Source organism: Eumetopias jubatus, unplaced genomic scaffold (genome assembly GCF_037043125.1).
Source record: "Eumetopias jubatus isolate StellerSeaLion01/CBP00866 unplaced genomic scaffold, mEumJub1_p1.0 scaffold_11, whole genome shotgun sequence".
In the NCBI taxonomy this organism is placed as follows: Eukaryota; Metazoa; Chordata; class Mammalia; order Carnivora; family Otariidae; genus Eumetopias; species Eumetopias jubatus.
This window is the reverse complement of record NW_028274817.1, coordinates 64,705,082-64,726,909: the sequence shown is the minus strand read 5'-3', so window position 1 is coordinate 64,726,909 and position 21,828 is coordinate 64,705,082. Positions and strand designations below refer to the sequence as shown.

The 21,828-nt window shown below is 37.1% G+C and overlaps 1 protein-coding gene and 1 pseudogene across 2 annotated transcripts in view; both read left to right on the top strand.

Annotated features, from left to right (window-relative positions):
* ATP7A (ATPase copper transporting alpha) overlaps window positions 1-21,828 on the top strand; it is a 150,119-nt gene that overhangs the window by 96,916 nt on the left and 31,375 nt on the right. The window contains exons 5-14 of one of the 2 annotated variants that reach the window (XM_028101453.2): window positions 266-469; window positions 3,460-3,623; window positions 8,103-8,264; window positions 10,562-10,638; window positions 11,022-11,247; window positions 12,463-12,696; window positions 13,844-13,935; window positions 15,839-15,966; window positions 17,021-17,175; window positions 17,393-17,527. In XM_028101453.2, the coding sequence (XP_027957254.1) occupies window positions 266-469; window positions 3,460-3,623; window positions 8,103-8,264; window positions 10,562-10,638; window positions 11,022-11,247; window positions 12,463-12,696; window positions 13,844-13,935; window positions 15,839-15,966; window positions 17,021-17,175; window positions 17,393-17,527 (1,577 nt within the window). The remainder of the gene's footprint in view (window positions 1-265; window positions 470-3,459; window positions 3,624-8,102; window positions 8,265-10,561; window positions 10,639-11,021; window positions 11,248-12,462; window positions 12,697-13,843; window positions 13,936-15,838; window positions 15,967-17,020; window positions 17,176-17,392; window positions 17,528-21,828) is intronic. The other variant, XM_028101454.2, reaches the window with a different exon arrangement.
* Window positions 18,867-20,778, top strand: LOC114207488 (solute carrier family 2, facilitated glucose transporter member 3 pseudogene; annotated as a pseudogene).

Here is a 21,828-nt window from a genome sequence, read left to right as displayed (position 1 = left end):
CAATAGAGAAAATAACTAGAAGAACTTGGTATAACCAAAGTTTTGTTTATTCAGTTAGTTCAGATTTTCCAGAGAACTGGAATGGGCAGTATTGAAATTTGAAGTCACTTTCTGGAAAGTGTAAAAAAGCAGTGCCAAGAGCTCTAGGTCCATGCTGGTTTTAAAAGGAATGGATTGACAGTACCTGGAGGTGTGGATTGTGATGAATGGCAAGGATGAAGCTGAAGAATACCTCAAATGAAAAGAATCTTTCCCTGTCCACCAGATACAAATGAGCCATTCGTAATAATAGCTCAGACCTCATCGGAAATGCCGCTTTTGACTTCAACTAATGAATTTTATACTAAAATGATGACACCAATTCATGATGCAGAGGCAAAGACTTCATCTAAGTGTTACATCCAGGTCACTGGTATGACTTGTGCTTCCTGTGTAGCAAACATTGAACGGAATTTAAGACGAGAAGAAGGTAAGACACTCTTGGAGCCTGTTATTTTGTGTATTGATTTGAGGACTCTGTCCTTGTTGTTCTCTTAGGTGTTTCATAACCATTTTTGTGGTTCTTGCCAAGGCCTTAGGAAGTCCTGCATATGAGTAATGTGCAGGACAACCTTGACTTTCTGACAGCCAGTTTTTGTGTTTTGTTCCCAAGTTTCTATCTTGTTTACCTCACGATCACATTTTAATATCAGTGAAATTTGTAGGAAAATAGCAGAAGGAAGTATATAAGGTTACTGTTCTCTATGGCCTTGGTTGCAATGCATTTTAAGAAACATACAAATTTTCTGATAAAGCTATGCTTAAAACTAATAACTACAGTCCATAAGTTTCAATATTACTGTACCTGGACCAAGAACCAGACCAAAACCAAGTTTGTTTAGAATTATATTATTCTCTTCCAACAGTTTGATCACTGATCTTTGCTTGTAGTAAAAATGTTAAAAGGTTACTCAGTATCGTGTATAAATTTTAACTCTAGGTCACAAAATCTTAGAAAATTTACAGCATACCTTTTTTTTATTCAGTTATACTCAAATGTTTCACCTTATAAGTTTGCATTCATATTAATAGACTTCACACTGTGGCATAATTTGTAACCACAGAGAAATAGTTATGTTTAATGAGACTGAAATCATAGGTTTGGTATTAGCCCCAGTGTCTTAAATAATACATGCCCGTAGTCACGAGGGCCAAATAAGTAAGATTAGTATCAGCTTATCCCCTCTATATTGTGTTATTATAACTCAAAGTATATAATAATAATAATACAGCCCTGAGGTCTATAGGCCTTATATATAAAGGCTTTATATATACTATACACAGACACACACATACATACATACTCACACACATATCTTACCTTATATATACAGGCCAAACAATTATAACAAAGTGTATGTTATACAGAGCCATCTTCAGTTATTATTTATCTGCTTGTGTCATTTTTGCATGTCATTTCAGTCTCCATTATGTCTAATTAGAATGCAGTTGAGGCTGAAGCTTATATTACACTTTGAATGACTAAAAGGGGAAAGGAGGGAGGTTACAAACAAATGAAAGCAAAATAAGTTTGTAAGGTTCCTGTTTAATTTTAGAACCAACTATTTTTTGGCAATTCAGAAATAGCCTTTTTCATGAGACAAGTAATGCCTATGCTAATCATGAATCTTTTTTTAAAAAAATCCATTGTGCTGATTGATCCCTTCCAGTTGCTTCCTACTCTCCCCTTTACCACCTCTTTACCCAATTAGGGAAACCATTGGCCCAGCTGGGGTTACTATATTCACTTTAAAAAAAAAAAAACTAAGTAACACTTGTTGTGTCTTAGTTTTGTTTGCATTATATTTTTAAAAATGAATAGTTTTACTTATAGTTTGAAGTAAGAGTTTAAAAAGTTATCCATAATTTATGTAAGTATGAAACCTATTTTTGAGAGTCAAATTTTCCCTTCTATTTCTGTTTGGCTATAGATTACATCCAAATGAAGCAAAAAGATTTTTTCTACTTTCTCTGTACCCTACTCTTATTACTGACGCTTTCCTATGAACTGGTCCTCTGAATTATTTGGTATCCACAAAGCCCAGAATGTAAGCATTTTATATAGAAAACTTAGATTTTATAGGTACTTTGTTTTCTTATTAAAAACTCTTACTAAGTTAATGTTCTTTTCTTTTTATCCAACCACAGAGTTAACCTATGGACTGTTGATCCCCATTCCCTGTCAGGTAGCCACCAAGTGCCATAGATTACCAGAAAGAGCTGACACATCTGCTCTGCAGAATTAATTTTCTTCCCGGCAATGTCAGCAATAGCTGGCCTAGAGAAGTAGGATGGTTGTTAATAAAAGGCTTGTGCTGGAGAACAGGATGACTATGACAAAATGAACTCCTTTGTTTTGTTAACAAGTTGGATGGCACTTTTGCCCCTTATGAATGAGAGCACTTTATATTAGTGTGTGCCAGACAGTAAAATTTGATAATTGTGAGAAATGACTATTATTTGATTATGTTATAATGTACATGTTGGTACGTTCTTGGATTCTTTGCTGTAACTGCAGTGATTTCCCTAAGTGCATGAGTTCCTTTCTCTAGGTCCCTGTCCTATTAGTTTCTACAAATGCTTTATATTTACACAATAAGTTCTCAACCTATTGCAGTTCATGGGTCTTACTTGGATCCCAATTCAAAAAAACGAACTGTGTTAGGCAAACTAATAAACAATTATAAGACAATTCTGGAAATGTGAATTCTGCCTGGATATTTGGTGATATTGAAGAATTATTTTAGGTGTGATAATGGTATTATGGGTATTTTTTTTAAGAGAAGAGTCTATCTTTTAGAGATATGTATTTAAACATTTACATATGAAATGATATATTATCTGGATTTTGCTTCAAAATAATCGGTAGAGTGCAGGAAGTAAGAGGATAGGAATATAGATGAAATAAAATCAGCCCCAGTATTAATTTTTTTAAAAGATTTATTTATCTATTTTAGAGAAAGAGAGAAGGAATGGGGGGAAGGGGCAGAAGGAGTGGGAGAGAGAGAATCCTTAAGCAGATTCCCCGCTGAACATGGAGCCCAATGTGGGGCTCGATCTCAGGACCCCCGAGATCTTGACCTGAGCCAAAATCAAGAGTTGGCCACCTAACCTACTGAGCCACCCAGGCACCCCCAACCCCAGTATTATTGATAATTGTCGAAACTGGGCGATGGTTGTATCAAGTTTATTGTGGTGTTCTCTCTTTTGGGTATATATAATTGAAAATTTCCATAATAAAACGTTTAAGCTAAGGCCCCCTTTCAAATAGTTTTATTTGGTTTGGGTTCAAGACTGTATAAAAATTAAGTTACATATTTCTCTAGGTTCACTTTAATCTTTTACAAATGAAAAATAAACTAATAACATTATTCTTTTTATAAGGATATTATCAGTTGTTTTTCTTATCAATGCTTCTAGGAATATATTCTGTACTTGTGGCTCTGATGGCTGGCAAGGCAGAAGTAAGGTATAATCCTGCTGTTATACAACCCCCAATGATAGCTGAGTTCATCCGAGAGCTCGGATTTGGAGCCACTATGATAGAAAATGCTGATGAAGGAGATGGTGTTTTGGAACTTGTTGTAAGTAATCATTTTTGTGTGATTAATAAAATTTCCAGGAAAAACTTAGGGAGGATTCAGAAAATAGTTCCAAGGATATTTAAGGGTTGGGAAAATAAGACATAAAAGGAAAATTAAGGAAACTGGAAAATAGAAGGATAAGATATGACTTAATGGTGGCCTTTAAGCATGGAATGTAAAAGATAATCATATCTATATTAAGAACCAAAAAAGAAGATTTAGGTTTGAATAAATAAATGAAAATCAACTTTTAAAATATAGTATGATTCCTACCTAGTAGGATAGAAAAAAATAAATTTCAGATGCATCAAAGACTTAAATTTTATAGATGAAGCCATAAAACCAGGTGTAAGGCATATTGGTTTAAAATGGTCATTTTCTCCAATTTAGCAAATTGAGTTTTATTTGTATAACTTAAACAATTAAAACAAAAAACTTAATACTGTACCAAAATTAGTTCCAGCTCAATCAAAAATCTGAATGTAAAAAAACATGAAATTACTAGGAGAAATATTTAGAGCTCTTTTTCCCAGTATTTAATTATAAAAACTTGAGACATCAGGAAAGTCAAAAGAATTGTACAGTGGACACCCTTATACCCACCACCTCGATTCTCCATTAACATTTTAGTGTATTTGTTTTACTATACATAAGTCTGTTAATCCATTGTGTAAATAATTTTAGACCCACAAAGTTGCAAAACTAGTAGAGAATTTCTATGAAGCTTCTACCCAGCTTTTCCCAATAATAACATCCAATCTATCACTTAAAAAATAATATTAGAGGGGCGCCTGGGTGGCTCAGTCGTTAAGCGTCTGCCTTCAGCTCAGGTCATGGTCCCAGGGTCTTGGGATCAAGCCCCGCATCGGGCGCCCTGCTTGGCGGGAAGCCTGCTTCTCCCTCTCCCACTCCCCCTGCTTGTGTTCCCTCTCTCGCTGTGTCTCTCTCCGTCAAATAAATAATAAAATAAAATCTTTAAAAAAAAATAAAATAATATTAGAGTGGAAATGGCCTTTCTAACTATCATACAAAGCCTATAAAAGAAAAGATTGATAAATTCATGTACATAAAAATTTCTTTTTGGAACGGGGTGCCTGGGTGGCTCAGTCGTTAAGCGTCTGCCTTCAGCTTGGGTTCATGATCCCAGGGTCCTGGGATCAAGCCCCGCATCAGGCTCTCTGCTTGGCAGGAAGCCTGCTTCTCCCTCTCCCACTCCCCCTGCTTGTGTTCCCTCTCTTGCTGTCTCTCTCTCTGTCAAATAAATAAATAAAATCTTTAAAAAAAATTTTAAAAAGTTTCTTTTTGGAAGGAAAACACCATAAACAAAGTCAAAAGACAAGTAGATTGAATTTATTTCTTATCATAGATGAAGGTTAATTTTCTTAATATATGAAGAGGTATTATCAATCAATAAGAAAAGAAACAACCCAAAAGATAGTACAGGATATGAATTGACAATTCACGGAAAATCCAAAATGTTACCACTTTAAACATAAGAAAAGATGTTAACCCTCACTTTTAATAAGAATAAAGCAAATTAAAACTACATCGAAATGCCATTTTTCACCTATTAGATTGGTAAAGATAATACACAATTTTGTTAACACTGTGTTTGTGATTTCTTATGTATTGCTGATCGAGAGCCAATTGATACAGGCTCTCAGCAGGGGAATTTGGCAATGTCTATCAAAAGTAAAATTGTACATGCCCTTTGCTTTAGAAGTTCCACTCACAGGAAGTTATCCAACAGACATAGTTGCATATGTATGAAATGAAATACTATGTTCATTATAGTATTTATTTTATTCTATTTTTTATTATAGCAAAAGACAAGAAAAAAACTAAATGTTAATCACTGGGGACTAGATACATAAATTATAACACGTCCATATAGTAGGATACTAAGCAGATTTTTTAAAAAACGGGTGGGTTTTTATTTTTATTTATTTATTTAAAAATTTTGTTTAAAATATTTTATTTTTATTTATTTTAAAGATTTTATTTATTTATTTGACACAGAGAAAGAAACAGCTAGAGAGGGAACATAAGCAGGGGGAGCGACAGAAGGAGAAGGAGAAGCAGGCTCCTGGCCGAGCAGGGAGCCCGATGCGGGACTTGATCCCAGGACCCTGGGATCATGACCTGAGCTGAAGGCAGACACTTAACTGACTGAGCCACCCAGGTGCCCCAAAAAGATTTTATTTTTAACTAATCTCTACACCTAACACGGAGCTTAAACCCACAACCCAGAGATCAAGAATCACACGCTCCACCAACTGATCCAGGCAGGCACCCTCATGGATTTTTATTTTTTAAAGAATTTTTTTTAAAGATTTATTTTTTTATTTTAGAGACAGAGGGAGAGAGAGAGTCAGCAGACACCATGCTGAATGCAGAGCCTGACATGGGGCTCGAATCCACTACCTGGAGATCACGACCTGAGCCAAAGCCAAGAGTGGGATGCCCAATTGACTATGCCACCCAGGCGCCCCCAGTTTTTAAAGACTTCTGAAACTTAGGGGGTGCCTGGGTGGCTCAGTCAGTTAAGAAATCTGCCTTTGGCTCAGGTCATGATCCCAGGGTCTTGGAATCGAGCCCCGTGTCGGGCTCCCTGCTCAGCAGGGAGCCTACTTCTCCCTCTCCCACTCCTCCTGCTTGTACTTGTGCTCTCTTTCTCTCTCGGTCAAATAAATAAAATCTTTAAAAAAAATAAAAAATAAGACTTAATAGCTTTATTGAAATATAATTCACATACCACAAAACTTGCCCTTTTAAGATGTACAATTCAGTGGTTTTTGTATAGTTGTGCAACTATCACCATATCTAATTTTAAGAGCTTTTCATTAACCCAAAAAAGAAATGTCTTGCCTGTTAATAGTCACTCCTAATTCTTGATATTAAGTATTTGAGTCTTCTTTCTTTTTTCCCTTGGTCAGTCTAGCCAAAAGTTTGTCAATTTTGTCAGTTTTTTCAGAAACACAGTTTTTGGTTTTGTTGATTTTCTCTATTCTCTCTTTTTATTAATTTCCACTCTAATCTTTAATTTCCTTCCTTTTGCTTGCTTTACATTTATTTTTTTTTAAAGATTTTATTTATTTATTTGAGAGAGAGAGAATGAGAGAGAGAGAGCACATGAGAAGGGGGAGGGTCAGAGGGCGAAGCAGACTCCCTGCTGAGCAGGGAGCCCGATGCGGGACTCGATCCAGGGACTCCAGGATCATGACCTGAGCCTAAGGCAGTCGCCTAACCAACTGAGCCACCCAGGCGCCCTTGCTTGCTTTACATTTAGTTTGCTCTTCTTTTCTAGTATCTTAACATGGAACGTTAGGTTATTTGCGATCTTTCTTATTTTTTAATATTGACATTTATAGCTACACATTTCCCTCTGAGTACTGCTTTCATTTCAGTTACTGTACTTTTCAATTCCAGACTGTCCATTGGGCCTTTTTAATAATCTTTCTCTCTCTTTATTGATATTATTTACTTGATGAGATAGTGTTCTCATATTTTTCTTTAATTCTTTGTTTTAGAGATTTATTTATTTTAGAGAGAGAGTGTGAGTGGGGGGGAGGGGCACAGGGAGAGAGAGAGAGAGAATCCTCAAGTAGACTGCCTGCTTAGCACGGAGCCCGATGTGGGACTCCATCCCAGGACCCCAAGATCATGACCTGAGCCGAAATCAAGAATCAGCCACTTAACCGACTGAACCACCCAGGCGCCTCCATCTGATTTTTTTGAATAATGTTTCCTGGATTGCTGAAAGCTTTTATTTAATTTCCAAATTTCAAAAAAAGTTGGTTTTGACAGTTTTGCCAGTTTTCTCATTGCTTTTATGGAGGAGATAATTTTCAAATGCCTTTACTACACCATTACTGATATTCTTTCAGTAGATATTTTTGAATAAAAGCTTTGTAATTTGTTATATACTCTTTAGTCATTTCCCAGAGTCTTTAAAGAGTTGTTTTTTGAACCTTTTGTTCAATCTTATCATTGCTTTTGGGGGAAAGTCTTTGCTGAGCTCCACACACAGTCATTCCAGAAGTTCTGCTACTCCATTTTAGAATTCAATACCAGGCTGAACTATAACCTCACCCAAGACATAAGGCAAGATGCATTTTTAGACAAAGGTATAACACTTTTGTCATCCATTAACCTTCTGTAAAAGTAATATTGAAGACTAAAAAATCTAGAGGGAAACAAGACATTGAGTTCAAGAAATGATAGATGTCAAATCTTCTATCACTGAGCAGTGACAGGAAGACGGAGACTGACTTAGTGAGATCTTCTTCTATTTAACCTTTTGCAGCTGGGACCATATCTTTGTTCAATGTAATTTTATATAAAAACAGCATTCTAATGAACATATCTGAAGGATATTAATAGTGCAGATAAGATCTTGTATGTTCATCCCATATTACAATTCATGTTTAATGGAGGAAAAAGTAGATTTCTTAATAACAAAGCCTTTGTCTCTAACAGGTGAGAGGAATGACATGTGCCTCCTGTGTACATAAAATAGAGTCTATCCTCACAAAACACAGAGGGATCCTCTACTGCTCTGTGGCCCTGGCAACCAACAAAGCACATATTAAATATGACCCAGAAATTATTGGTCCCAGGGATATTATCCATACGGTTGAAGTAAGTGGTAAGATTTTGCATTTCTGTGTTCTTACCTATTCAGTCAGCAGTCCGTTGAATCACTTCAATTTTGTAGCAGAGACAATGAAAAAGATCTGGTCCCTTTCATTACTCTCAATTAACATGTCTCAAATTTAACATAAATGTGTTTACAACCTTTTTTTTTCTTGGTCTTTGTCAGGAAAAGTTAGGCAAAGGCATATTGGCACCATTAATCAGGAGTAGACTGAAGGTAGAACCACAAATCCTTTAAAAATATTTAGAAAATGGCAGTAAAGTACAATTTGTTATAAGATTAATCATTAAGAAAGCAAGCATCATGCTAGATGCTTTACTATACCTAGATCAAAGCAAGCAATGTAATTTTTAAAAATTTGTGTATAGTTGACACAACGATGTTATGTTAGTTTCAGGTATACAACATAGTGATTCAACAACTCAGTAGTTATGCTATGCTCACCACAAGTGTAGCTAGCATCTGTCACCATACAACACTATTACAATACCATTGACTTATGTTTACTATGCTATACCTTTTTTTTCCAATGACTTAGTCATTCCTTAACTGGAAGCCTGTATCTTCCACTCCCCTTCGCCCATTTTACCTATCTCCCATCTACCTCCCCTCTGGCAATCATCAGATTGCTCTCTGTATTTATAGGTCTGATTCTGCTTACAAATGATGTATTTTTAAGTATGAAATTTAAAAAGACCAGACCCTTTTATTTGTCACAAACTTATCTCGTGTTTTTCAGTAAATCAAGTGATAGTACATGTGAAAATGCTTTAAAAGTTTTAATGTGGTATAGCCTTATTGTTATAATGATTGGAGCATATTAATAGTTCCGATAAGATCCTATTAGTGTAGATAATAATACCATTAACATCTTTGTGAAGCTAGCATTATTGAGTATTTACTATGAGCCAGTTACCAAAATTGCAAAGCTTCAACTCTTAATTTAATTCTCACAACAGTGCTGTCATCTTCATTTTGGATGTGACGAAACCCAGGTTAAGAGAAGTTAAGTTACTTGCCCAAAATCACATAGCTAGTAAGTGTCATAGCTGGGATTTGAGCCTATTCTTTCTTTTTTTAAAAAAAAGATTTTATTTATTTATTTGAGGGAGAGAGAGAGAGCTCATGCAAGCAGGAGGAGGGAGAGGGAGAAGCAGACTCCTTGGGAGTCTGACACGGGGTTCGATCCTGGGACTTCACGATCATGACCTGAGCTAAAGGCAGATGCTTAACTGACTGAGCCACCCAGGTGCCCTGAGCCTAGTCTTTTTTTTTTTTTTTTAAAGATTTTATTTATTTATTTGAGAGAGAGAATGAGAGATAGAGAGCACGGGAGGGAAGAGGGTCAGAGGGAGAAGCAGACTCCCTGCTTGGCAGGGGGCCCGATGTGGGACTCGATCCCGGGACTCCAGGATCATGACCTGAGCCGAAGGCAGTTGCTTAACCAACTGAGCCATCCAGGCGCCCGAGCCTAGTCTTTTTGACTCTAAAGCTCATGCTTGCTTTTTTCACTGTGCTGTGCTACACTGCCAACAAATGTAAGATGGCAGTATTTTCCCTAGCAGTTGAAAATACAGTGTATGTTACCGTCTATGTGCATGAGTCTTACTTATGTGTAGTTTTCTTTAATACTTCGTTTTATTAGGGAAAATTTTTGTTCATGTTCTTTTTCTGAGAGAAGAAGGGTAGAAACTGCATCTGCAAAGACTTGATACTATGGTGCTAACTTTTGTGGCCTATTATTCAATTTCCTGTACTTGTTTGGGGGATGGATGGATAGATAGATGTCAAAGCTAAAATTTTTAAAAAGTGGTTAATGTACATCAATACTAGTGGATGATGCTTGTCTAAATGTAAGATTTGTGATTTTACTATTGAATTCTGTCTTTATTAGGTCATCAAACACTGATCCTGCTTTTTTCTAAAATTACGTATTAGAGGCTTTAGCTTACTTTTTGTTATAAGAATCTTGGGACAGATGCACTTGTTAGTGGACAACTAAGGACTAGTGGACTAACTGAGGACAGCTCACTCATTAGTTTGAGAACAGTAGGGTAGACATTAACTAGAGTTAAGGAACTATTCATTTCTTTGATGAAAGGTTATAAACAAAAGCAGTTAAGAGAAGGGAGCATATTTTCATCTTTGCAGTCACCAGAGTGACTTACACTCAGTAATTGAGTTGAATTCAAGTTCTTAATGACAGTACTGTGTCTTAGAATTTCTCTATATAATATTTTTATATTCAGTGAAATAATTGTTTTCTCATGAATTTCCTTAGAGCTTAGGTTTTGAAGCTTCTTTGGTCAAGAAGGATCGATCAGCAAGTCACCTGGACCATAAACGAGAAATAAGACAGTAAGTTCTTTTGGTGTGTCAATGAAAAACAGATTTTGATTCTTTGTTACAGATTTTTTTAAGAGAGAGAAAGAGTGAGGGAGAGGCAGAGGAAAAGGGAGAGAGAATCTTAAGCAGGCTCCACACTCAGCACAGAGCCTGATGCAGGGCTCGATCTCATGACTCTGAGATCATGACCTGAGCCAAAATCAAGAGTTGGACATTTAACCAATTTAGCCACCCAGGTGCCCCCTTTGTTATAACTTTAACATCCTGTTGACATGTCAGTTTTTACAATGTCATCCTTATATTGGGTGAAGTGGTCACAATTTGTATTTCCATATAGTACATAGAACTTTTAACCATCAGCTACTTACCAAAATGATTTTTCTTTTCTACATAAGGTGGAGACGGTCCTTCCTTGTGAGCCTCTTTTTCTGTATTCCTGTAATGGGGCTGATGATATATATGATGGTTATGGATCACCATCTTGCAACTCTTCACCATAATAAGAACATGAGTCAAGAAGAAATGATAAACATCCATTCTTCTATGTTCCTGGAGCACCAGATCCTGCCAGGATTGTCCATTATGAATTTGCTATCCTTTCTATTGTGTGTACCTGTACAGGCAAGTGAAATGGTAGCAAGTATATATGTTAATAATGAAAAATAGCAAAATGTGACAGGCAAGGCTATTTTCAGTTGCAAAACAGATATTAGCCAGAAGTTTTACGCTAGATGCTTTATAAAAATAATGTTAAACTGAGTGGTTAAAGTAGATAATAAATTCCATTTAACTCCTAAGGATATTGTTTAACAACAAAGCAGAGAAAAAGAGTTCAATTCAGATTTAGACATGAATTTAGCATTCATATCTGCTGTTGCGTATAACTTTATGTTTAAAGTTATAATAAAATAGATATTTTACTTATTTATATTTGTATTTAATATTCTATAGTAAACATATTAAAATTAATTATATTACTATTATATCAAGTATATTAATATATTTTAATGATTAACTTATATAAAATAAAATGATGGTGATAATTATAATATTATGTTATTATTTTAATTATTTATCCCTGGTACTGAAGTACATTACTTTCTTTATGTTTTCAACTCTTCTTTTCAGATAAACTTTTACTATGGAACACTTCATCTAATAAATTTATTCCTTTTTCTGATCCTTATAAAAGGCAGTGATGATTTTAAGAACATCTTAGTATGTTTCTCTATACTAATGAAAAACAAGCTTTTCAGTTATGTTTACCAATGAAGACAGCCAGCAGTTCCAATAGCTTGTGATATTCCACTTAGGTTGGATTTTAGGCAGGGGAGCTGAGTTTTATGTAAAAAAACCATTGTCAAAAGAATGTAATTGTTTTCTTAGTTCTTGTTTTTGCTAGCATCTAAAAGAAAAATCTAAGAATCATCTGACTTTCTTTATATTATGGAATATCTGTTGGCTTATAGAGGACAGCTGCCAAGGACTTGTACAGCAGTTTGGATCTCAACACACACATACCTGCTAAAATACACACTTTATTGTTTCAGCTTAAAATCTATCTTTAGTCACCATACAATACATCATCAGTTTTTGATGTGGTGATCCACGATCCATTGTTTTCGTATTGTATGGTGACTAACATAACATGATAAAATTTAAAAAAATTAAAAAAAAAAGAACTCAAGCTCTGGGGGAAAAAAAAATCTATCCTTAGTGTTTACGGATTAGATAAAAGCAAAAGGAAATTAACCTTGAGACTGTATCTTTGTTACTGAGCTCTATATATGAATTTCAGCATTTTTTAAAACAGTAATTATTGTTTCTATATTACAGTTTTTTGGAGGCTGGTACTTCTACATTCAGGCCTACAAAGCACTGAAGCATAAAACTGCAAATATGGATGTACTGATTGTGCTGGCAACCACCATTGCATTTGCCTACTCTTTGGTTATTCTTCTGGTTGCAATGTATGAAAGAGCCAAAGTAAACCCTATTACTTTCTTTGATACACCTCCTATGCTATTTGTGTTTATTGCACTAGGCCGGTGGCTGGAACATATAGCAAAGGTAAAGTAAGAAGGAGTGACATTTGTTAAAATCTTGGATGGATAAGTGATCATATTTTCTAGGCCAGTTATTGGAAATATACATTGATTTATATAGTTAACAAAAGAAGTGCTTCCATTTTGGTAACATTTTAAGTTAAATATTCCTTTAGAAGATTTACCAAACTTACGGAATTAATACTTTAGATAGGACAGTATATCCATGTTTATTTTAAGAGAGAGACATTTGCTAAGTACTTACTTATATCACATTATTAATGGAAAAATTGATGTGACCACAAGATTTAAAATAATGATGGAAAAAATATTCACCCATAATCCCTTGCTATAATGGAAATTACTTTCTAATTCTGTTCTGCATACCTTTATATTTTACAGAGTGGCAAACATAGTATCCATACTAGTTTATCCTTAACGCTAGGAAGTTTTTTCCCCATTTTTGCAGTCCAGATATAATTATTTGGTATTTTCTAAATAATATTCTGTCAAATCATTGTGCTGTAACTCACTAAACCATTTTGGTTTTGTTCTCAGTTAGATTGTTTCCCATTTTAAATTTTAGATAATCCTGCATTAAACATATTCGTGTTTAATAGTAATTTCTGTTGAATTAGTATCTTAGGATAAATTACAAAGTATGTGAGTAAAGGGCATAAATCCTTTTGTGGCTCATGCAACAAGTTTTAGCATTCTTTTGTCAGTAAGAATATGTTAATGAAGTAGTTTTACTACAACTTCATCAGCATTAACTCCTGTATAAATTCTTGCTAAGTTAGTAGGCATTAAATGGTGTCATAGAGTTGCTTTTGTTTGCATTTCTTCCATTAATAGCAGGAATAAACATTTTTCTACACATGAGGTATTTTATTTCTTCTTAAATTAATTGCCTAATGATGTCCTTTGCTCATGTACCTGAGTTCCTGATGTTTTTCCTGTTAATTTATGTTACTTTTTATAAATTACACCTAATAATACATTTTATATTTTGTATACTTTGTATTTTTGAAGTGAAACATTTTCTAATTTGAACTAATTAATATTCCTAAAGCTGTCTTTTTGGCAAATGTTAAGTATTGTATCTTTATTTTAGGTAAAAACCTGAGCTTTTTCTTCCTTAGCATTGTTAACATGTTTGTTTTAATTTATAGGGCAAAACATCAGAGGCTCTTGCCAAGCTAATTTCACTACAAGCTACAGAAGCAACTATTGTAACTCTTGACTCTGATAATATTCTCTTAAGGTATTTATTTTCATTCTTCCCCCTTATCTTTTTAACTTCTTACAAAAAATATCAAATACACCCAGAAGTAGAGAGAAGAGTATAATGAACCCACATCAGCTATCTGCCAGATTTAACAATTATTCACATTTTGCCAAACTTCATCTATACATTCTATCTTTATATTGTTGCAGTAGTATTTTATTTATTTACTTTTTTAAAGATTTTATTTATTTATTCGAGAGAGAGAGAATGAGAGATAGAGAGCACGAGAGGGAAGAGGGTCAGAGGGAGAAGCAGACTCCCCGCCGAGCAGGGAGCCCTATGTGGGACTCGATCCAGGGACTCCAGGATCATGACCTGAGCCGAAGGCAGTTGCTTAACCAACTGAGCCACCCAGGCGCCCTGCAGTAGTATTTTAAATTCCAGTCATGTTGGTTTATTGCTAAATATTCCTGTAGTATCTCTAAAAATAGGACATATTCTTATGTAACTATAATAGCATATTGCATTTAACCAAATTAACAATACCTTAATATCATCTAATATGTATGTAGTCTATTCTCATTTCTCCTGTTGTTTCCAAAAAGTTATTTATTTATTTTAGAGAGGGGGAGAGAGAGAGTGCAAGAGAGTGAGAGTGAGTGCACACACGTGAGTTGTGGGGGGAGCACATGGGGAAGAGCTGATGGGGAGGGAATGGAAAGGAGACAGAATCTCAAGCAGACCCTGCGCTGAGCACAGAGCCCAGAGCCCATTCCCAAGCTTGAGCTCACCCTGAGATCATGACCTGAGCAAAACCAAGAGTTAGATGCTTAACCGACTGAGCCACCCAGGTGCCCCGTCTCCAAAAGTTTTGTTTCTTTCTTTGAAACGGAAATCAAACAAGAGCCGTGTGTCAAAGCGTTTGACTGACACGTTTCTTTTAATATAGAACAGCTCTGGGACACCTGGGTGGCTCAGTCGGTTAAGCGTCTGCCTTTGGCTCAGGTCATGATCCTAGGGTCCTGGGATCGAGTCCCGCATCCAGCTCCTTGCTCAGCGGGGAGCCTGCTTCTCCCTCTGCCTGCCGCTCCCCCTGTTTGTGTGTGTTCTCTCTCTCCCTCTCTCTGACAAATAAATAAAACCTTAAAAAAAAATCTTTAATCTAGAACAGCTCTTCCATCCTGTTCGCCCTCCCTCCCCCCCTCCACGCCCTGCCCCTTACAGGTGACTTGTTAGATAACCATCCATCAGTTGCCCTGTAGAATATCACACAGTCTGAATTTAACTCTTTGCTTCCTTGTGGCATCATCTAACTTGTCCTATAACTCCTGGCACCTGTAAACTGGAAGTTAGAGCTAAAAACTTGATAAGATTTCATTCTTTAAAAAAAAATTTCATTCTTTTGTATTTCTCATTTGTATACTCATAAAATTATGTAGGCAAATTTACACAATAAATTGTTTTTTTTAAGATTTTATTTATTTATTTGTCAGAGAGAGAGAGAGAGAGCACAAGCAGGGGAAGCAGCAGGCAGAGGCGGAGGGAGAAGCAGGTTCCGTGCTGAGCACGGAGCCCAATGTGGGACTCGATCCCAGGTCTCTGGGATCATGACTTGAGCCAAAGGCAGACACTTAACCGACTGAGCCACCCAGGTGTCCCATAAATTGTTTAATTAAATAAAACCCCTCACATTATTTTCTAAAGCTTTCATTTATTCTTTCAGTCACTACTGAACAAATATATCCTTTGTGCCAGGTACTGAGCTGTTCCCCAACAGTAAACAGGACTAACACTGTAGCTCCCAGCTTAAATGTTAGGTCTAGTTTCCATTGGTAGCAATTATGGAGCCACAAGCTTGAGTTAAACCAGTAAGCTTGCATGGAAAGATCAGAGTGAGAAACATATTTTCCCAATGCTTTTTATTTTAACTCCTATCCAGTGAAGAACAAGTGGATGTGGAGCTCGTACAACGTGGAGACATCATTAAAGTGGTTCCAGGAGGCAAATTTCCAGTGGATGGTCGTGTTATTGAAGGACATTCTATGGTAGATGAGTCCCTTATCACAGGTATAGTCTTTCAGAGGATCATGACATGAAAGTAAAGTGAATCCAAAGTGTTAATAAAAAATAGGAATAAAAGGTGGAGAGCTTTTTGTAGAAACTATGGAATGAGTAAATGATGAGTAAAGAGAATAGGAATTCTTTTTAAGACTGTATTAAATAAATTTCTGTAGATTTACTTTGTGTTTTTTCATTATGCTACTGAAAGCTTTTTTCACTGATGATTGTTAATTACTAGAACGTTTAACCAAAGGCAGTTGTCTCATTCTGATGTAGAGCCCAAGAGACTTTGGCAGATTTTCCCGAGCAAATACCTATTTGTTTTCCTGCCCTAAAGACTGGTCTGGTCGGAGCTGGAGTATGACTCCGAGTTTTCCACATCAGGGTCTGCTCAAAGAAATTAGGCCTCCGAGTAGTGTTAGAGAGCTTAGATCACTAAGGCCAATCTGGAACAGAACCAAAAGAATACCTTTCCTGTCTGAACCCTCAGGATAGTCCCAGAAGAGGCTCAGTTTATGGACTATGAGGAAATAATTTCGGGCTCTGTATTTCTCAATAGGGTGCTATTGCCAGTTCAGATGGGACAATTCTTCTGGGGGGACTGCTTGCACATTTTAATATATTTAGTATCCCTGACTCTGGCCCACTGAATTGGAGTAGGAGCACCCCATTGTCCACCAGTAGTTATTATAAACAAGAACTCCCACATTTCTAAGTGCTCCTTGGGAACATATTGAGGACCAATGATCTAAGACTAGGGAGCAGCTTTAAAAGTGTCTGACACGCAAATTTGTGAAGCGTTCCATATTTAAAAAAAAAAAAAAAGTATCTTTGTATAAGAGCTGACTTAATAGGTTGTTCTAGTTTAAGATATGTGTCCCTGGGGTTGGCCCAGAACTGACATAAGGAAAAAGGGAGGGCAACCTTCCCCTAGGCATTTATCCAGATTCTAGGAAGTAAGAATCTCCTTTCTACATATTTTTGACAGTTAATAAATAACAGCACATTTCAAGATAGTATGTATTTATGCTCCCTAAATCTGTCTTTACTCCTTATACAGGGGAGGCAATGCCTGTGGCCAAGAAATCTGGCAGCACAGTAATCGCTGGTTCCATTAACCAGAATGGGTCACTACTTATCCGTGCAACCCATGTTGGAGCTGACACAACACTTTCTCAAATTGTTAAACTTGTGGAAGAGGCACAAACATCAAAGGTAACTTAATTCCCTGGGAGAAACAAAAAGTATTTTTTTTAAAAGACTGCTCAGTGTAAATCTTGATCTAGTGTTTATATTTTCCTTTAACTCCAGTTGCATTAATAGGGAGATTATTAAAATATTTGTGTGTAATACCAAATATACTCTGTATTCATTATCAAAAAAGGAGACTTTGATACAAGTATTATTATTATTATTATTGTTAATATTCTAGGCTCCTATCCAGCAGTTTGCAGACAAACTCAGTGGCTACTTTGTTCCTTTTATTGTTACTGTTTCCATCACCACCCTCTTGGTTTGGATTATAATTGGATTTCTGAATTTTGAAATTGTGGAGACCTACTTTCCTGTAAGTGACTTGTAACAACTCTTTACCATACATAAAACAGTTTGTGAATCTTTTGCATAAACTATTAATTGGAAAATAACTTTAATGATCACTAGTATCTTTATGGGCCTGGAATGGGAGGGTAATAAGAATAACATTTGCATTTCTATAAATATAAAAATTTCCTCCTGGAAAGATTTTTTTTTCATTATTTTTATTACTTTTTCATTATTTTCATTATGATTTTACCAAAGCGAGTACTGAACTTTTATATTTTATACCCAGTCTCATTCTCAACATGACTCTGCTTTCTCAAAGGACTGTAGGTAATATTGAGAAAAACCTTGGGATCTCAGCTCTGCCATATACCATCAGTGTGATCTTAGGTCAAATTAATTTCTCTCTGAGATTCAGTTTCCTCATTTGTAAAGTGAGATTCTAATAATACCCATCCTGCATAACTTGCAGTTGTTGTGAAAGTTAAATAAGATGATATATCGGAAACACTTTGTAATTTATTAAATGCTTTATAAATATAGGGTAATATTAGTGCCTGTTCCTCTGTAGTTCTATGATAGTCTCTAAAGTATGGTATTGTAAAGTGGTAAAGTAGACCTGGATTGTGCCTCATATTATATAACCTTTAAGTCACTTCTGTTATCCTTGGTTTTGTCACCTGTAATGTAGTGATAATAATACCTAAATTGCAAGATTGGAATTAGTGTTGGTGAAAACATGCACATATGACACATAATAAAGCATAAGCTTTCATGTCTATGAAAGTCCCTTCCAACTGTTTCTGTATAGATAAATACCTCTTAGGTGAACGCTTAGTGTAAGTATTTGAGAACTTTTTAAGAACCTAGCACCATAACGTCATTACTACTAAGAAAGTCTTACTTTGTTGTATTTCTTTATTTTTAAAAATACCATGCTGTACACTGTTTCATGTTGTTTGTCCCTTCAGTTTAAGAACAAGTAGAATCAGGAGAGTGAGGGTGAGATGTAGAGCCTTACTGGGGACCTGAAGAGACACTTGTCGCCAAGAAGAACATTTTGAAGATTTTGTTGTCTAGAAGAGGTGTCTCTGGGATCTCACTTCTATATATTTACTGAAGATTGGAAAAGAATTAAATTAGGGGCGCCTGGGTGACTCAGTTGGTTAAGCGACTGCCTTCAGCTCAGGTCATGATCCTGGAGTCCCGGGATCGAGTCCCGCATCGGGCTCCCTGCTCGGCGGGGAGTCTGCTTGTCCCTCTGACCCTCCCCCCTCTCATGTGCTCTCTCTCTCTCTCATTCTCTCTCTCTTTCAAATAAATAAATAAATCTTAAAAAAAAAGAAAAGAATTAAATTAGGGCCATGGGGACACAGAAGGTCACAGTACCTCTGATCTTTACCATCTCCATTGATAAAATAGACTCTTTCCAGTTTGACTCTTTCCAGTCATCAATGCTCCTGAGACAATCAGAAAGGATTTTCTCAATTATTCATTGGAAGAGAGGTTAGAAGACTCCGCCACTCAGGTGTTACTCACTTCCCTCTGGTCCTCGTCTGTGGCCATCTTCTCCATTAGTGGTATGACTGGCTCCTTTTCCACTGGACTTTTTGTCAACAGCTTTGGCAGGCACAATTCAATGCTTATTGTCAACCTATTGGCTGTTGCTGGTGGCTGCCCTACGGTTTTCCAAATTAGTGGAGTCTGTTGAAATGCTGATCCTGAGGGGCCCCTGGGTGGCTCAGTTGGTTAAGCAGCTGCCTTTGGCTCAGGTCATGATCTCGGGGTCCTGAGATCAAGCCCCACCTCGGTCTCCCTGCTTGGTGGGGAGTCTGCTTCTCCCTCTCCCTCTGCTGCTCCCCCTGCTTGTGCTCTTTTGCTCATGCTCTCTCGTTCTCTCTCTCTCTCTCTCACTCAAGTAAATGAATGGAATCTTTGAAAAAAAAAAAGAAATGCTGATCCTGGGCCAATAGATTATTGACTTCTTCTGCAGATACTGCACAGATTTTGTGCCTATGTGCATTGGAGAGATATCTCCTACCTGCCCCATGGTGGCAGGTTGGGGGGCTTTGGCATTCCTAACCAGCTAGGCATTGTCAGGATTCTGGTGGCTTACATATTTGGTTGAAAGTCATCTTGGAGATTGAAGAGCTTTGGCCTCTGCTGTTGGACTTCACCATCATTCTAGCTGTCCTGCAAAGTACAGCCCTTCCATTTTGCCCTAAAAGTCCTAGATTCTTGGTCATTAACAAAAGGGAAGAGGAGAGTGCCAAGGAGATCTTCTAGTGATTGTGGGGTACCGAGGATGTGACTCAGACAAGATATCAGGGAGATGAAAGATGAGGGTGCTAGGATGGCATAAGAAAAGCAAGTCACGGGCGCTTGGGTGGCTCAGTTTGTTAAGTGACTGCCTTCGGCTCAGGTCATGATCCTAGAGTCCCGGGATCGAGTCCCACATCGGGCTCCCTGCTCAGCAGGGAGTCTGCTTCTGCCTCTGACCCTCTTCCCTCTCATGCTATCTCTCATTCTCTCTCTCTCAAATAAATAAATAAATAAAATCTTAAAAAAAAAAAAAAGCAAGTCACTGTGCTGGAGCTCTTCAGCGTGTGCAGCTACTGACAGCGTATCGTCATTTCCACCATGCTCCAGCTCTCCCAGCAGCTCTCTGGAATCAGTGCCGTGTTCTGTTACTGAATAGGAATCTTCAAAGATGCAGGTGTTGGGGAGCCATTGGTGTGGATGTGGTGAATACTGTCTTCATGGCAGTTTCTCTGTTTTTGATGGAAAGGGCAGGGAGGAAAACTCTACGTCTGACTGGTCTTGGAGGGATGGCTTTTTGTTCCATTCTCATGACTGTTTTCATTGTTATTAAAGGACAAGTATAACTGAATGGGCTTTGTCTGTATTACAGCTGTCTTGGTCTTCATGCCCTTTTTTGAAATTGGTCCAGGCTCCATTCCCTGGTGTATTGTGGCCAAACTCTTCAGCCAGGGACCCTACCCAGCTGCAATGGCAGGGGCTGGTTTTTCCAACTGGACCTCCAACTTTTTTGGTTGGGCAGCTCTTCCCCCTCAGCTGCATTCTGTTTAGAAGCGTGCGTTTGTGTTGTCTTCACTGGCTTCCTTGTTATCTTCTTGGTCTTTAGTCCCTGAGACCCACGGCAGGACTTTTGAGGAAATTACACAAGCCTTGGAAGGGCAGGTGAAAGAGGCCAGTAGGGCTGACAAAGGCCCCATTGTGGAGATAAACAGCACCCTTCCCGTTAAGGAGGTCTAAGCCATGCTTCCTTCCTGTCTCCCTACCAACACGAAGAAGCAAACTCTGCCTGAATGAGAGAGAGAGAGAGAGAGAGAGAGAGAGAGATAGAGAGAGAGAGAGAGAGAGACTTCATCAGGTTGTAACGCAGGACTGTTTCTGAATGCTGCTACTTGATTCTTTTCTCTTCCCACACACTTCATGAGCACTCAGAGGAACCCAGTGCTGGAGTTAGTTTTATCTTCAATGGGTTTTTAAGCATTTTATTGCTTGGACATTCTCTTCTGTTTAGGAGAGACCAACTGAACCTTCCTTCATTTCAAAAGGAATTGGCTGCTTGGCATATGACAGCTTTGCCAGCTTTTCCTCCCTTGGGTTCTATATTGCCTCACAAGGACATACAGGAGTGTAAGAGTGAGGTTCAGTCTCCCCCACCCCAGACTTAACAGGAAGCAGATCTACATGAGTGTGGAGGGCAGACAGGGATTAAATAAGATTGCTTCTATACAGCTCTGCAGAGAAAATTAATTGGAGTTTTATTTATCTTCTGGTATTATTACATAAATATTTAGTTCTTTAAGTGTAAAGCAATTTTACCAAATAATGAGAACATAAGGAAATTGAGGGTAGAGGGATGTACTTAAAGAGAGGTTATAGGGTGGAAGATTTAATAGTGGAGAAGTCAAGGTGCAATAAGAAGGGAAGACTCTAGAAAGAAATGTAAGATGTTATTGAAGTGTACATGATGTGGTATGTGAGATTTGCCTCTTAAAAATTCCTGTCCTTCAGGTGGAAACTCTCAAGTTTAACTTCTCAGGCAAGTCATGTGCCTATATTAAGAAGCTACTGGTTTCCTTTGGAACTTTTTTCTTTGTTGAAGATTATATGTAGTATTACTTGAAATCTAGGATGATTACTAAAATAGGCATTGTAGTTAATGGTGGTTGGTGGATTCTGATTTTGGATGGAGTCCAGAGAAGGGAAGATTAATTCTAGAAATCCTTTCTCCCCTCAGTGGACCAAAAAAGTTCTTGCCCATGTAGCAGACTCTTTTTTTTTTTTTTTTAACTA